At 41.5% G+C, this 17529-nt stretch overlaps 1 protein-coding gene across 1 annotated transcript in view; it reads right to left on the bottom strand.

Moving 5' to 3' along the window:
• Positions 1–16588, bottom strand: part of LOC124017345 (protein phosphatase methylesterase 1-like) — a 29371-nt gene extending 12783 nt beyond the window's left edge. Inside the window, exons 1-9 of the mRNA XM_046332598.1 lie at positions 16299–16588; positions 15595–15688; positions 7020–7112; positions 2361–2418; positions 2184–2235; positions 1547–1701; positions 1254–1344; positions 1095–1160; positions 900–1026 (exon numbers count right to left, since the gene is read on the bottom strand). Of these exons, the coding sequence (XP_046188554.1) occupies positions 900–1026; positions 1095–1160; positions 1254–1344; positions 1547–1701; positions 2184–2235; positions 2361–2418; positions 7020–7112; positions 15595–15688; positions 16299–16384 (822 nt within the window). The 5' untranslated portion in view covers positions 16385–16588. The remainder of the gene's footprint in view (positions 1–899; positions 1027–1094; positions 1161–1253; positions 1345–1546; positions 1702–2183; positions 2236–2360; positions 2419–7019; positions 7113–15594; positions 15689–16298) is intronic.
• Between the last annotated feature and the right edge of the window lie 941 nt (positions 16589–17529).

Raw genomic sequence — 17529 nt, 5'->3', positions numbered from 1 at the left:
TTCTGTGGGGACATTTTTCAGCAGCAGGGACTGGGAGACTAGTAAGAATCGTGAGAAAGTACTGAGAGATCCTTGATGAAACCTGCTCCAGAGTGCTCAGGACCTCAGACTGGGGTGAAGGTTCACCTTCCAACAGGACAGTGACCCATAGCACACAGCCAATACTATGCAGAAGTGGCTTCGGGATAAGTCTCTGCATGTCCTTGAGTGGCCCAACCAGAGCCTGAACTTGAACCCAATCGAACATCTCTGGAGAGACCTGAAAATAGCTGTGCAGCGAAGCTCCCCATCCAACCTGACGGTGCTTGAGAGGATCTGCAGAGAATAGGAGAAACTCCCCAAATACAGCTGTGCCAAGCTTGTAGCATCATATCCAAGAAAACAGTCATGGAAATTCAGTACTGAGAGAGACTTGGTCTTGGTCATTTCTTCAAACAATAATCTTTTTTTAATATCAATTAATTATAGCAATAATGAGACCGTCAGCCCACAAGTCTTGATGGACTGTTAGGCGGAGAGTCTAGCCTTCACAGACGATGCAGTTTTCCTATAGCTGATACCAAGATTGCTTAGTCAGTCACTTCTAACCTTCCCATAAGCCACCTTGGTTATCTACACAGGATGGCATTTTACTTAGCTTCCAAGGTGGCAGGAAGATGACAGTGTGTGTTCTCTCAAATTTTTTATATAAATTTGTAAAGATTTCTAAAAAACAGTTTTGCTTTGTTATTGTGGGTCAGTGTGTAGATTGAGTGGGGGGGAATGGTTGAATAAGGCTGCAACATAACAAAATGTGGAAAAAGTCAAGGGGTCTGAATACTTTCCAAATGCACTGTAGGTATAAAATGTAGTTATTTTTTAAATCAACAACATTTCCCACTAATCAGCTCAGCCCTGACCTCTTGGTCGTCCTCCTTCTTTCTCTTGTGATTGGATTCTCCTTCCTCCTCCTCCTCCTCCTCCTCTTCAATGATGACTTCACCGATGCTTTTGGAGACACCTGGACTGTTAAGGGGTTCCTCACATCTATGGAAGAGGTAAAGACTTATTTAGTTACAGGTCCTGAACAGTCACATCTGAATGTCCAGACTTACTTTTTCACCTGGCCTCCCATGGACACCCGGGCTGACTCAACGTTTCGGATCTGTCCACTCTTCACACTGATAGGGGATGGACAAGTTCAGAGAACACATTACTTGGATTATGCTCTATTAGTAAAGCATTTGAGTATTTTTATATAGACAGCATCTCACCTCCACTCAATGGCATTCTCCACAGACTTAAAGGTCTTTGGTCGACTCCTGAGGAAATTCTGCATACTGTTCAAGGCATCCATTGCAGTGCCTGAATAAATAACACATATGATTAACTAATCAGTCAATCAATAAATTGATTAATACGCCTAGCTATGTCATATCATTTTACTAGAAGCATATAAAACAATGAATTAATCAATTCTCTTTTTTCAGCTCCCCAATTGCTGCTTGTTTGATCATCAAAAGTCCCGATCATGGGACAAAAAAAACAACATAAGTACTATACTCACCTTCCACAACGTCAATGACACAAAGGCCAAGTAACGACGGCACGTGGTTGGCTGCAGCGGTATGAACTGCTATAGCTCCACCCATGCTGTGTCCAATCATCATGATCGGAGGCGGGTTTTCTCCATAGAGTGCCTCAACCACTTTACCAATGTCCCTGGTGGAGACAACACCAGCATCAACCAACTGTAAGATCGATCTCACTCATACAAACCAGCCTTATCCAGCTCCTCAAACAACCAGACAACAGAATATGGACAATATAGGAATCTCTGTCCCTTAGTTTCCAGAGCAGAGACGTCAGTTTCTTCCCAATGGCACTTTGTTGATATAAACATTATGTTGGGGATGCAGCAAGCCTGTTTTCTCCTTGCATCAAACAGCAGATTAGTGTCTCAGTGGGAGGCAGCAGCAGATGGTTCATCTGACTCAGTCCTCTCTCTCCAACAGGTTCTCTTCACCCCCTTGCAGTACACCTACACCACTACCTCCTGTCCTGTCCTGTTCCCTCCCATACCATCTCAACAACACAATACCTCCCTCATCACTCGTCCTGCAGAACACTCATCTCTGAATGACAGAGCGTGTGGGTAATTTTATCTGTAAATGTTAGTAGCCAAAATATTCCTGACAACTTACTTGGCCATTGTTTCCGCTGAGAGATCGTCAGAATTCTTTACTTTGGTGTCACCTGTGTGGGACAGAAAATTGTATTAAAAAAAATATATATATAAAAAAAAAAATACTATTGAGACGATTGAATGTGAGGTAACCAGATGAAATGTGTGTTATCATGAGGAAGAGTTAGCCACTCACCATGGGCCCTGAGGTCCATAGCCACCACCCTGCAGTTAATTCTGCTGTATATCACCTCCTGAAAACACAAACCAACTCTGTGTAAACTGTTAACTCTGGCCTGAATGCAGTGTCAATCTGTGCTATAAGGCAGGTTCACAAACATCCTGCTCCATATTCAAGTCACTTAACACAACCTTAAATGCAAGACATGTTGTGATGGTACAGTGGTTCCTCCTTTAAAAAGTTGCATTATACTGCAGCACACCTTGCAGGCTGCTGCAGCATTCTATGGCATGTTATTTAATTGTCAGCCATTTTTTAAGTTATTACAAGTTAGTGCTAGTTTGACCACCAGTGCAACTTTGAGAAGCATTTAATAGTCTCCCATATTGGCATTACTAGATCATTGAAAACCTTTTTTGTAATAACATAGTATATGGGATTGATTAAGAAATGTGGCTTAATTAATTAGATTCATATTATGGTGTTTATATTCCGAGAACGACGAAACCCTCAGGGTTTCCATTAGGATGGAATGGAAAATATTGGAAAAATATTGCGCTGTTCAACGTGACGGTCGGTAGTAGGCTACAGCATAAGAGGATTGGAGGATTCTAAATTCATATCTAAGGGGCATAACATTTCCACACCCTAATTGTAGTGTAAGCAATACTCATTTCGCCTATGGCAGGCATATGGTAAATCTAAAAATATGTTTTTCAATGACGTGACTCTCCGCTAATAATTACATTTAGAGGATTTTACATTGATATCTAAGGGGCATTTTCCGTTAGCATCTGTGAGAATATCTAAGGGGCTTTTATATAATTCTAAATTAAAAAATTTTTTTTTAAATTGCTCATTTAAAAAGTAAAGATAATTTGGAGATTTCGTTTTCATTTAACCTAGAGTGAGTGAGAAAAAGACAATTCTTGAACAAGGGGTGAAACATTCTCACTCATTTGTAAATAAAGCCAGTTTGCCATTTAGAATAAATTTATTTCAGGAGAAACCTAACTTGATTATTTAGCATTTCATCACTTGCTTATATTCTGTCAACACATATCTTAAGAATATAATTGAACATTTTAGCTTCTCCATGCTTGTCTCAGAGCAGCGCAAAACAGTGCTGAAATAGACGTCCACAGCAGGAAGGAGCATACATAAACATACACACACATATATAAATATAAATAAATTATATTTTGGAGATTGTCATTTTCAAAAGAAAGAGAGTGAGCAATTGTAATCTGAATAAAAGGCCAAAATAATATTTATAAAGGCCAAAATATAGCTCTGCTAATAGCTATAATGATGCTGTACAACGTGACCATGTGTGTTTGAAAGAGTATTTTCCAGTAAGCAACAATTTCTATGCCTTCATTAGACAACCTTGTTCCAATATTTCTGTATTTCAGTGATATTTATTCCCCTAGTAATTCATTATGGACCAATAACTAAATCAACATCTGCATTTTGAAAGAGTATTTCTATCATTATTTTATTAATGACAATATAAAGATGCTGATGAAGAAATACAGTACAATATGTTTTAAATTTAGATAATAAAGCATTTTGAAAATATAAGCCACCTGCATGTTTATTAGGCTACTGTGCAGTCTGACAAGTAAACAAGTAAACGGACCTGGCATCCTTTCGCTCCCTCCTCTCTACATTTTCCTCCTCTGTCTCTGCTGCTAAAACCACTTTCTACCACTCTAAATTTCAAGCATCTGCCTCTAACCCTAGGAAGCTCTTTGCCACCTTCTCCTCCCTCCTGAATCCTCCTCCCCCTCCCCCCTCCTCCTCCCTCTCTGCAGATGACTTCGTCAACCATTTTGAAAAGAAGGTCGACGACATCCGATCCTCGTTTGCTAAGTCAAACGACACTGCTGGTTCTGCTCACACTGCCCTACCCTGTGCTCTGACCTCTTTCTCCCCTCTCTCTCCAGATGAAATCTCGCGTCTTGTGACGGCCGGCCGCCCAACAACCTGCCCGCTCGACCCTATCCCCTCCTCTCTTCTCCAGACCATTTCCGGAGACCTTCTCCCTTACCTCACCTCGCTCATCAACTTATCCCTGACCGCTGGCTACGTCCCTTCCGTCTTCAAGAGAGCGAGAGTTGCACCCCTTCTGAAAAAACCTACACTCGATCCCTCCGATGTTAACAACTACAGACCAGTATCCCTTCTTTCTTTTCTCTCCAAAACTCTTGAACGTGCCGTCCTTGGTCAGCTCTCCCGCTATCTCTCTCAGAATGACCTGCTTGATCCAAATCAGTCAGGTTTCAAGACTAGTCATTCAACTGAGACTGCTCTTCTCTGTATCACGGAGGCGCTCCGCACCGCTAAAGCTAACTCTCTCTCCTCTGCTCTCATCCTTCTAGACCTATCGGCTGCCTTCGATACTGTGAACCATCAGATCCTCCTCTCCACCCTCTCCGAGTTGGGCATCTCTGGCGCGGCCCACGCTTGGATTGCGTCCTACCTGACAGGTCGCTCCTACCAGGTGGCGTGGCGAGAATCTGTCTCCTCACCACGCGCTCTCACCACTGGTGTCCCCCAGGGCTCTGTTCTAGGCCCTCTCCTATTCTCGCTATACACCAAGTCACTTGGCTCTGTCATAACCTCACATGGTCTCTCCTATCATTGCTATGCAGACGACACACAATTAATCTTCTCCTTTCCCCCTTCTGATGACCAGGTGGCGAATCGCATCTCTGCATGTCTGGCAGACATATCAGTGTGGATGACGGATCACCACCTCAAGCTGAACTTCGGCAAGACGGAGCTGCTCTTCCTCCCGGGGAAGGACTGCCCGTTCCATGATCTCGCCATCACGGTTGACAACTCCATTGTGTCCTCCTCCCAGAGCGCTAAGAACCTTGGTGTGATCCTGGACAACACCCTGTCGTTCTCAACTAACATCAAGACGGTGGCACGTTCCTGTAGGTTCATGCTCTACAACATCCGCAGAGTACGACCCTGCCTCACACAGGAAGCGGCACAGGTCCTAATCCAGGCACTTGTCATCTCCCGTCTGGATTACTGCAACTCGCTGTTGGCTGGGCTCCCTGCCTGTGCCATTAAACCCCTACAACTCATCCAGAACGCCGCAGCCCGTCTAGTGTTCAACCTTCCCAAGTTCTCTCACGTCACCCCGCTCCTCCGCTCTCTCCACTGGCTTCCAGTTGAAGCTCGCATCCGCTACAAGACCATGGTGCTTGCCTACGGAGCTGTGAGGGGAACGGCACCTCAGTACCTCCAGGCTCTGATCAGGCCCTACACCCAAATAAGGGCACTGCGTTCATCCACCTCTGGCCTGCTCGTCTCCCTACCACTGAGGAAGTACAGTTCCCGCTCAGCCCAGTCAAAACTGTTCGCTGCTCTGGCTCCCCAATGGTGGAACAAACTCCCTCACGACGCCAGGACAGCGGAGTCAATCACCACCTTCCGGAGACACCTGAAACCCCACCTCTTTAAGGAATACTTAGGATAGGATAAAGTAATCCTTCTCACCCCCCCCCCCCCTTAAAATATTTAGATGCACTATTGTAAAGTGGCTGTTCCACTGGATGTCATAAGGTGAATGCACCAATTTGTAAGTCGCTCTGGATAAGAGCGTCTGCTAAATGACTTAAATGTAAATGTAATATGGCTTTTTCTTCACAACTCTGCCTAGAAGGCCACATCCCAGAGTCACCTCTTCACTGTTGATGTTGAGACTTGTGTTTTGAGGATACTATTTAATAAAGCTGCCAGTTGAGGACTTGTGAGGTGTCTGTTTGTCAAACTAGACACTCTAATGTACTTGTCCTTTTGCTCAGTTGTGCACCGGGGCCTCCCACTCCTATTTCTATTCTGGTTAGAGACCATTTGCGCTGTTCTGTGAAGGGAGTAGTGCACAGCGTTGTACGAGATCTTCAGTTTCTTGGCAATTTCTCGCATGGAATAGCCTTCATTTCTCAGAACAAGAATAGACTGATGAGTTTCAGAAGAAAGGTCTTTGTTTCTGGCCATTTTGAGCCTGCAAACGAACCCACAAATGCTGATGCTCTGGATACTCAACTAGTCTAAAGAAGGACAGTTTTATTGCCTCTATAATCATAAGAACAGTTTTTAGCTGTGCTAACATAATTGCAAAAGGGTTTTCTAATGATCAATTAGCCTTTTAAAATGATAAACTTGGATTAGCTAACACAACGTGCCATTGGAATACGGGAGTGATGGTTGCTGATAATGGGCCTCTGTACGGCCAATGTAGATATTCCATAACAAATCTGCCATTTCCAACTACAATAGTCATTTACCAATTTGTAAGTCGCTCTGGATAAGAGCGTCTGCTAAATGACTTAAATGTAAATGTAAATGTAAACATAGCCTACAATACACACAATTCAGTTTCACTGACAGCCGCAATTTATTTGTATTTTTTTTCCCGATTTATGTCACCCATTCATTGTTAGAGACACAGTAGGACCCAAAAGCAGAATCAGAACTAACTCCCCCTTGTGCTGGTCTGGAGCAATGACGTGGTGACACAGGGTACCGTACTACATCACAAATGACCTCTAAGTCCCGCAGCGTAATGTTGCAACATTTACAGGAGGAACCACTGTAGTATGTGTACATAAAACAGGATGGGTGCTCTATCTGGTATTTGATAGTACTACTCACAGTGAACACAGCCCAGGAGAGAGCAGAGTGGCCTCCTCCATGGAGCAGTAGAAGCACAGGACCATGCTGGCCACTGCTATAGATTCTGAATGTGTGCAGAGTAGTCAAGGAATATAGAGTCTAGACACATCAGGGCTTCTGTTAAAACCCATAAAACTTGCCAGGAGAAAAAAGAAAAATCCTATGGCAAAATAATACTTTATATTCATTGATGGAAATACAGTAGACCCTCATGCTTATCGGTCTATAGGATAATTTCCACAACTTTGTGGAATTCAGCCTCGAGTCATCATGTATATTATTTATCCAACAACTATCACAACTAAAGTAAAAAAGACAGTCCTCACACTGTCAACCGTTTATTTTCAGCAAACTTAACATGAGTAAATATTTGAATGAACATAAGATTCAACAACTGAGACAAACGGAACAAGTGCCAAAGACATGTGACAAACAGAAATTGAATAATGTGTCCCTGAATAAAGGAGGGGGGGTCACAATCTGAAGTAACAGTCAGTATCTGGTGTGGACACCAGCTGCATTGAGTACTGCAGTGCATCTCCTCCTCATGGACTGCACCAGATTTGCCAGTTCTTGCTGTGAGATGTTACCCCTGCAACACATTGCGTTGAGATTGCCTGCAATGACAACAAGCTCAGTCTGAGGATGCTGTGATACACCGCCCCAGACCATGACGGAACCTCCACCTCCAAATTGATCCCTTTCCAGAGTAGTAACACTCATTCCTTTGACGATAAACGTGAATCTGACCATCACCCCTGGTGAGACAAAACCACGACTTGTTAGTGAAGAGCACTTTTTGCCAATCCTGTCTGGGTCCAGCGACGGTGGTTGTGTGCCCATAGGCAACGTTGTGCCGGTGATGTCTGGTGAGGACCTGCCTTACAACAGGCCTACAAGCCCTCAGTTCAGCCTCTCTCAGCCTATTGCGGACAGTCTGAGCACTGATGGAGGGATTGTGCGTTCCTGTTGTAACTCGGACAGTTGTTGTTGCCATCTGACAAGTTAACATAGCCGACATACAATGCATACTAGAGGCCAACCGATTAATTAGGGCCGATTTCAAGTTTTCATAACAATCGGTAATCAACATTTTTTATACACAGATTATGGCCGATTACATTGCACTCCACGAGGAGACTGCATGGCAGGCTGACTACCTTTTATGCGAGTTCTGCAAGGAGCCAATATAAGGTGCTAGTTAGCATTAAACTAACTTATAAAAAAACAATCTTAACAATCACTTGTTAACTACACATGGTTGATGATATTACTAGTTTATCCTGCGTTGCATATAATCAATGCGGTGCCTGTTAATTTATCATTGAATCACAGCCTACTTCGCCAAATGGGTGACTTAACAAGAGCATTCGCGAAAAAAGCCCTGTCGTTGCATCAATGTGTACCTAACCATAAACATCTACACCTTTCTTAAAATCAATACACAAGTATATAATTTTAAACCTGCATATTTAGTTAATATTGACTGCTAACAAGAATTTCCTTTAACTAGGGAAATTGTGTCACTATTCTTGCGTTCTGTGCAACAGAGTCAGGGTATGCAGCAGTTTGGGCCACCTGTCTCGTTGCGAACTGTGTGAAGACCATTTCTTCCTAACAAAGACAGCCAACTTGGCCAAAAGGGGGATGATTTAACAAAATCGCATCTGCGAAAAAAGCACAATCGTTGCACGAATGTACCTAACCATAAACATACCTTTCTTAAAATCAATACACAGAAGTATATTTTTTTTTAACCTGCATATTTACTTAAAAGAAATGCATGTTAGCATGCAATATTAACTAGGCAAATTGTGTCACTTCTCTTGCGTTCATTGCATGCAGAGTCAGGGTATATGCAACAGTTTGGGCCATCTGACTCGTTGCGAACTAATTTGCCAGAATTTTGCATAATTATGACATAACATAGGAGGTTATGTAATGTAACAGCAATATTTAGACTTATGGATGCCACCCGTTAGATAAAATACGGAACAGTTCCGTATTTCACTGAAAGAATAAACGTTTTGTTTTCTAAATGATAGGTCATTAATATGGTCAAATCTGTAAACTAATGCTTGTATTTCTGTGTGTTTATTATATTATAATTAAGTCTAGAATTTGATAGCGCAGTCTGACTGAGTGGTGGTAGGCAGCAGCAGGCTCGTAAGCATTCATTCAAACAGCACATCCCCGCGTTTGCCAGCAGCTCGTCCCAATGTTCATTGTTTATGACTTCAAGCCTATCAACTCCAGAGATTAGGCTGGCAATACTAAAGTACCTATTAGAACATCCAATAGTCAAAGGTATATGAAATATAAATGGTATAGAGAGAAAGTCCTTTAATAACGACAACCTAAAACTTCTTACCTGGGAATATTCAAGACTCATGTTAAAAGGAACCACCAGCTTACATATGTTCTCATGTTCTGAGCAAGGAACTTAAACGTTAGCTTTCTTACATGGCACATATTGCACTTTTACTTTCTTCTCCAACACTTTGTTTTTGCATTATTTAAACCAAATTGAACATGTTTCATTATTTGAGACTAAATTGATTTTTATTGATGTATTATATTAAGTTAAAATAAGTGTTCATTGTTCATTCAGTATTGTTGTAATTGTCATTACTACAAATATATATATATATATATATATATATAAAAATTGGCCGATTAAAATCGGTATCGGTTTTTTGTTGGGTCCTCCAATAATCGGTATCGGCGTTGAAAAATCATAAATCGGTCAACCTCTAATACATACTGTAGTAAACATGGGAAAGTGCCTAATTCCTTACATAAGGGAGAGCAGGCCATGTCCATACTCTCCCGGTGACCTCAAGTACCCTCAATAATGTCTGAAATAGAGAATGCGGGCAAGCGGAAGACCGGGGTTCAATTCCCCGATGGGGAGTATGGAGTAGGCTGTCCCTGTAAATAAGAATTTGTTCTTAACTGATTCCATGTGTGTTATTTCATAGTTGTGATGTCTTCACCATTATTCTACAATGTAGTGTTGGATTCAACATTTTGAACATTGAGATATTAAATAAATGATAGAGAAGAAGCATAGAATATTAGGAGTGAAAGAGACGACTGGGTTTTAGGTCAGAAGTTAATGGTTTTCTGTAGAAAGCCAGATGGCGTTGGAATGTGTTGGGGGAAGGGAGGAGAGCACTGCGTTGATACAGGAAAGACAGATTGACATCTGTGGATTAGGTAAGGTCAGGAGGTGAGGTCAGATCCCCTTAAGGGAGTAATAAGGGTTTGGTATCCTGTTACCCTTTTCCTGTTGAACCAAAAGATGTAAGGATTGGAGGGAAGGAGGAGTGTCTTAAGTGGGATGTATATAACTGTGATGGTGAGAAATGTTTTGCTGTCTGAACACAGCTGTACAGAACCTTTGGGAAGTATTAAACTTGGTTAAGCTTCTCTAGTGTCCGTGAGTCATTTACTCTGAAAAATAAGAACCTAGCAGTAGAAAATAGTAAAAATAAATAAATCCTGGAATGAGAAGGTGTCCAAACTTTTGATTGGTACTTGCTTAATTAATTTGATTAATTACAGAAATGTCACAACAGTTGTTGTTGTACCGGTCCCACAGGTGTGATGATCGGATATACCGATCCTGTGCAGGCATTATTACACATGGTCTGCCACGGAGAGGACGTTCAGCTGTCTGTCCTGTCTACCTGTAACGCTGTTTTTGGCATCTCACAGTATGGACATTGCAATTTATTGTCGTGGCCACATCTACAGTCCTCATGTCTCCTTGCAGCATGCCTAAGGCACATTCCTGCACATGAGCAGGGACCTTGAGCATCTTTCTTTGTGTTTTTCAGAGCCAGTAGAAAGGCCTCTTTAGTGTCCTAAGTTTTCATAACTGTGACATTAATTGCCTACCGTCTGTAAACTGCTAGTGTCTTAACGACCGTTCCACAAGTGCATGTTTATTAATTGTTTATTGAACATGCATGGAAATCTGTGTTTAACCTGTTACTCCTACCCCCTACTTTTACAAACATTCTGTTAAAATTCGCGCAACATTTCAGCGCCCTGTTGCTCATGCCAGGAATATAGTATATGCATATGATTAGTATGTGTGGATAGAAAACACTCAAGACGTTTATAAAACTGGTTAAATCACGGCTGTGACTATAACAGAACGTGCATTTCATCGAAAAGCGCAGGAGAATCTGATCACTGAAAATGGGAAAATATATCAATGCGCCACTTGCATGTATTGTCTATGGGAAAGCAAATTACCTGGAGCCGAGATTGCAATTCCTACAGGTTCCACACGATGTCAACAGTCTTGTCATTTGCCTAGGCTTTGTTTCTTGGTCAAACAAAGAAGAGACAGCCCTTTTCTTCAGGTTTCGGACCGGATATTTTGGTTGAGATTTACCCGGACATTATTTCCAGACGTACCCCTATAGAATACACATCGCCTCGTGATCAATTTGATCGCTTATTAACATTTACTAATACCTAAAGTTGCATTACAAAAGTATTTCGAAGTGTTTTGTGAAAGTTTATCGTCAACTTTTTTAATTAAAAAAAATGACGTTACAAGATGCTATTTTTTCCGTTTATCACAGTCTTCATAGATCGATATCCAGGCTATATATGGACCGATTAAATCGAGAAAAAAAAGACCCAATAATGATTATGGGACATCTAGGAGTGCCAACAAAGAAGAGGGTCAAAGGTAATGAATGTTTTATATTTTATTTGTGCGGTTTGTGTAGCGACGACTATGCTAATTATTTTGTTTACGTCGCCTGCGGGTCTTTTGGGCGTTACATGCTATCAGATAATAGCTTCTCATGCTTTCGCCGAAAAGCATTTTAAAAATCTGACTTGTTGCCTGGATTCACGAGTGTAGCTTTAATTCAATACCCTGCATGTGTATTTTAATGAACGTTTGAGTTTTAACTAGTACTATTAGCATTTAGCGTAGCACATTTGCATTTCCAGATGTCTAGATGGGACGCCTGCGTGTCAGGTAGGAGCAAGAGGTTAAACCCTTTACAAGGAAGAGCTGTGAAGTTATTTGAATTTTTACAAATTATCTTTGAAAGACAAGGTTCTGAAAAAGGGACATTACTTTTTTTTGCTGAGTTTATGTGCGCAACATACAGAACCGATTTTAAATGGATATTTATTATTATTATTATTTTGCTTCTCCATAGCCCATAAATTGAATAAAATTTGTAAAAGCAATTGCCTGTTAAGAACAGTTTCAGTGCATAATAAAAAAAAGCTACCATTTTTATTGGTAATTGAAGCACCATTAAACTGCAGGCAACAGGCTATCAGCGCATCACCCACTACTTTACAATGTGAACTGGAAGCAGTATGCATTTTGAAAAAAAAACCCAACTAGTTCATTGTTTGAAACCTGAATGTTTTACTTCATATGCGGCATGTCTTAGCTTGCTTCAAAGCAGCCTATTTCTGCAGCTTATCTCTAAAGCGCTCCACCAATCAGAGTGGTGACGAGAGTGGACAGACAGAAGCCACACCAGAACTAAGTACTGAGAGATCCATGATGAAAACCTGCTCCAGAGGGCTCAGGACCTCAGACTGGGGCAAAGGTTCACCTTCCAACAGGACAACGACCCTAAGCACACGGCCAAGACAATGCAGGAGTGGCTTCGGGACAAGTCTCTGAATGTCCTTGAGTGGACCAGCCAGAGCACGGAGTTGAACCTGATCTAACATCTCTGGAGACACCTGAAAATAGCTGTGCAGCAACGCTCCCCATCCAGCCTGACAGAAAGGGAGAGGATCTGCAGAAAAAACGAATGGAGAAACTCCCCAAATACAGATGTGCCAAGCTTGTAGCATCATACCCAAGAAGACTAGAGGCTGTAATCGCTGCCAAATTCCTAAGTAAAAAGCTATAACGTCACAAAAATGTGGACAACGTGAAGATGCACTGCATCTACCGTAGCTTTGATTGGACTGTCTATATCATACTTTCAAAATTTTTCCAGGCAACCAGTCTTCATGAATCATGTCAACAATCTACTGGCAAATCGTTTTCAACCTTGACATAAATTTAGATAAAACGTATCGGTGACAAACATTAAACAACAAGTTGGAAATCGCAAATTCAACATTGAGTGGTTTGGAAGGAATCAGTGGCTAACTGCAAGCGTTGCAAAGCAATCACTATTTTGCATCCCCTGCCTGCTATTCGGTGGAGGGAGTGTGGTCCAAGTCTCAGTTTAAGGGTGTCTTTTTCAAGCTTTAAGGATTAACATTCACATGCAACACTATGAACCAGAAAAGGTTGAATAGATTGGTTATGCTGTCAATCTAGCATGACTTCTGCCACGTTCAAAACAAATGGAAACTCGGAACTGGGTAATTTCAGACTTCAGTGAGTTCAAGACAACTGGGAACTCTGGGGGAAAAAAAACTAGCTCCAACTGGGGAAAATACGTTTTGAACGGTGATCCAACTCATGAATTCCAAGTCATGAACTCAGGCCTCTAGTTTTTTTCCGAGTTCCCAGTTGTCTTGAGCACCACAAATACAGAATGGAAAACTTTGATGACAATGTTTCATGACAAAATTTGCCCAAAAGATGGAGCACCGCGCCAACTTCCTGTTCAAGTGAGTGCAGCACAACGATGAATCCAAAAAGGTCTTGTATGCTGCTGCATAATTGATATGCCAAGGAGATACGTATACTGTAGCTAGGAAAGTAATACTAAGTGTATGTTGTGTAGTAAGCTGTTAGTAGCCCATGTGCCTCACCCTAATAATTTGGTCCCTTTCCCCCTCAGAATTTAGCCTACTGTTCTGACTTGGTGGTGCACATGTAGCCTATAGCATGTTTTAGAGAAATGTTATCATCAAATATTGAAAGCTTTCATTGTCTGCTTATACGACCCCATTATTTATACCACGGTTCTGACTTGGTGTACAGGGAGAAAACTAAGCATGGACCATGTTCTGAATTCTGTCGCTGTACATTTCAAAAGTCCCGAAAAAAATAGTTATATTGACTACGCCCGTCTTAGATCGCTCATCAATGTCCTAATCAAAATTACAGATGGCCTCTTATCTCATCATTCCCTTATGCCATAGTTTGTACTCTCAATTGTAAGTAGAAATTAAGCAAGTCATCTATATATCAGCTGTTTTTTATTTATTTTAAAAGGCAGTAAATGAGGCTAAATGAACTGTTTCACTGCCAGACAAGGCTCTGCTGAAAGCCAGGTGTAGCAGTGGTGAGAAATCACTCCATGGTGCTGAAAAGAAAGCTCGGCTATTGGGACAGCTTTACATAGGCCCTAACAGTTTGTGGGCACCGTTTGTCAACTTTATAGTGAAATTAATTTATTGTTTAGTGGCTTTGCTGGCATGCATAAGTATAGAAAAAATTTAAAAAATTTAAATGTTAAAGGAATTTGCCCCACCAAGATTTACATGCCAAAATCACCACTGTTTAAGGTACATTATCTTCACAAATATTTAAGATACTGTTCACTGACAGCAGCAACTAAATAATCAGCTGGGACTATTGCCACCGGCGCTGCCAAAATTGCAGGCACCCCCAAATAGGCATAGGTCTACGAGTTTATGATTTAAAACAATTCACAGCTATTTTTCTTTTTATAAGTTAATGATTATCGATTCCGCTGTGGCCAAGTAATATTTCCATTTACTTTAGTATTGGATCCACCGCTATGCCATTTCTCTCCTGTTCTATTGGTTTTCATCTCAACTTTCTATTGATGTCCAGAAGCCAAAGGCACCATACTGTACTAGTCATAATAGCAACCCATCCTAGTTGTTGTATCTTAAGATTAACCCTCTATTCTAAGTTTCTAACATATGGAACCGCTATAAGTTTGCTGTTTAGAATGTTGTTTTCCCACAAATTGCATTTTGGCAATTGCTTGAAAATTAAGTTTTATTGGCTGCTTCATCACAGGAGTTACACATTAACATAATCTAAATGTGATGCATGTCATTCTGAGCTCCATGGGTGGATGCCCTAATGGGTTCTTAAAGGCACTGCATGGTCAATCTGCAGTCTGTATTGGCCGTGCAGCATTTACAGCCACTGCAGAAGGCAGGACATTCATACCTCTTGCACTTCGAAGAGAAGTGCAGAGCTGTTGTCAAGGAAGTGAGTTTGTGCTTCCAGGACCTCCTGCCCCCACCTACTGTCAACCAATCATGTCAATGCAGAGCTATATGGAGCCCACCGCATTGTTACAAAATGTGGGCAGCGCATGGTGATGCAGTACTCTGCAATTAACACATCCTCCATATGGAGTCTCCCACCACATTTTCAGTTCAAGCATAAATTGTCTCTTACAATTTAAATGTCTCAAATGGCCGGTAAATTAAAATATTCCCGGTCACGTTGTCCAGTGCCACATTATATGCTCATGATGCACTGGATCAGGATTTACACACTGTATGAAAGGCTTTGTATTATTTTTCAAAAATAAGATACATTATTCATGGTTCTATTCAATGTGTAGAAGTACAGTAGCAAGCTTATGGGCTCCTCAGTAAAGGATATATCTTTGCCGTTATCGTTTTCCACTTCAACATCTTCCATCATTTCAAAGTATTGACTCCAGGACAAAGGGGAGAAGTCTCTCTTCCGTCCAGGTCTGTCTCAGGAGGAGTACAAGAAACACGAAGATTACACTGTTTGTTTAAAATAGTCAGTCCTACATTATCATCTCGTTCAAGCCCAGTAGTACACACTCAAATAACAAAAGTGATGAATATGGAGGCAGCACAACCCATAAAACAGTCGTAGCTAGAAAGCTTAGCAACTGCTTTCAGAACGGTCACTGGACTCAAGTTACTGATGATGACAGCCTTCTGACCTGTCAAAACCAGCTGTCTGTCGCACTTGAATGGAACAACAAGTGAATAAGAGCATTGTTCACGACAAGATACTATAATTGAAACGCCTCACTAGTTTCAGTACCAAATGTCAACTGTCAGATAGATTGAACGGTTACTTTAGCTAGCTTGCTAACGTTACCCATTTAGCATGCTAACGTTACCCATTTAGCTTGCTAACGTTACCCATTTAGCTTGCTAGCAATGTTGTGAACTTAGGCTAGCTAGCTTTGCCACAGTTAAAAATAGAAAGAGACTGTTGTTGGCTCATGTTAGTTAGCTATGCATTCTCCAGTTGCAGTACTTAGTCACAACTATCAGAGAAAACCTCGCCAAGCACCCCAACTACTGTACTGAGTATGAACTCACCCCATTCTCATTTTGGACCCAGACTGCAAACCTCCTGGCACGGGAGGTCTGGAGGCTAACAAATTCAAATGCAGCTGTTTCTCCATTGAGTCGAACGCGGGGCCAAGGCCGTTCAGTCAACTACCAAATCTTGCCCCTCCTTCTAACCAACCATACGCTACGATTTTTCTTCCAATACCGGGTAGCTTTTTCGCAGCAACAAATTGAAAAGAAATCTGCAAATGCAGCTAATATTGTTCTCATTTCACGACACAACCAATCCTCTCCAACAACTCATTTGCCACATTGCACTCTGGGATATGTCTGCACACTGTACACTATTCTCAACTAAAACACCGAGATACAGACATACAAAAACTGCATTTCCCAGAAAACGTGGCTTGACATACGTAAATAGTAAAATATGACGTAATCATTTTTACCGAAATTATAATCATTATCATAATACCAACTGTTATGATCATAATAGTCATAACTGGAAACCTAATCAGCATCATCATCCCTGGGGTGCAAGTTAATGTAATACCTCTATGGGTGAAAGGCATCAGTCCCCTGCATACAGGTATGTACACCTTTGTGTGCAAGTGTGCATCAATAAAAGGAGGTGAAGTATATTACTGGTGGGCACTACCATACAGTAACCAGTAGAATGCAGTGTGGTGCAGGGCAGAGATGAGCAGTGTCCTTTTTATACACACCTGACTCCTCAGTCAAAGCAATTAAGAAATAGCCTCAATTCTGACATGTGCAATGATGTGTGTATGCTCTTGTGTGTCTGCGGTAACAGGGATTGTTACACCATGCCATCATCATCATTGCTTCAATCTCCCCCATCATTCCCTTCCACCCTGACCAGGATGAAGGTTGATATTTCTGAGATTCCCTTGTGAGGTGCTGAATGCCATGAGGTAACAGCACACATATTATGTAATCATGGAGAACACAGGTAACAACTCCGGTTACTGCTATGTCCTTCAGTTAACCTTCTATACTCAAATAATGTCTTCCTCTATCCTGAAAGCATGCAAACTGTCATTAATGAAAATAGAGTCATACCCCCTATGTATATGGTCATGTCATCTATTAAATTACCTAGGTGACTCCTACTACTAGAGAATATCCCTCACTGCAACAAATCACTAGAGGGCAATACAGAATATATTATCAGAGCTCAACTACAGACCAGTATAACTCTGTAGAGTTCTCTCAGGAACAAACTGTCCTTGGCTAC

This window comes from Oncorhynchus gorbuscha, unplaced genomic scaffold (genome assembly GCF_021184085.1).
Source record: "Oncorhynchus gorbuscha isolate QuinsamMale2020 ecotype Even-year unplaced genomic scaffold, OgorEven_v1.0 Un_scaffold_19:::fragment_8:::debris, whole genome shotgun sequence".
Classification (NCBI taxonomy): Eukaryota; Metazoa; Chordata; class Actinopteri; order Salmoniformes; family Salmonidae; genus Oncorhynchus; species Oncorhynchus gorbuscha.
Note: the sequence above shows the minus strand (reverse complement) of the source record. Positions and strands in the feature narration are given on the sequence as shown.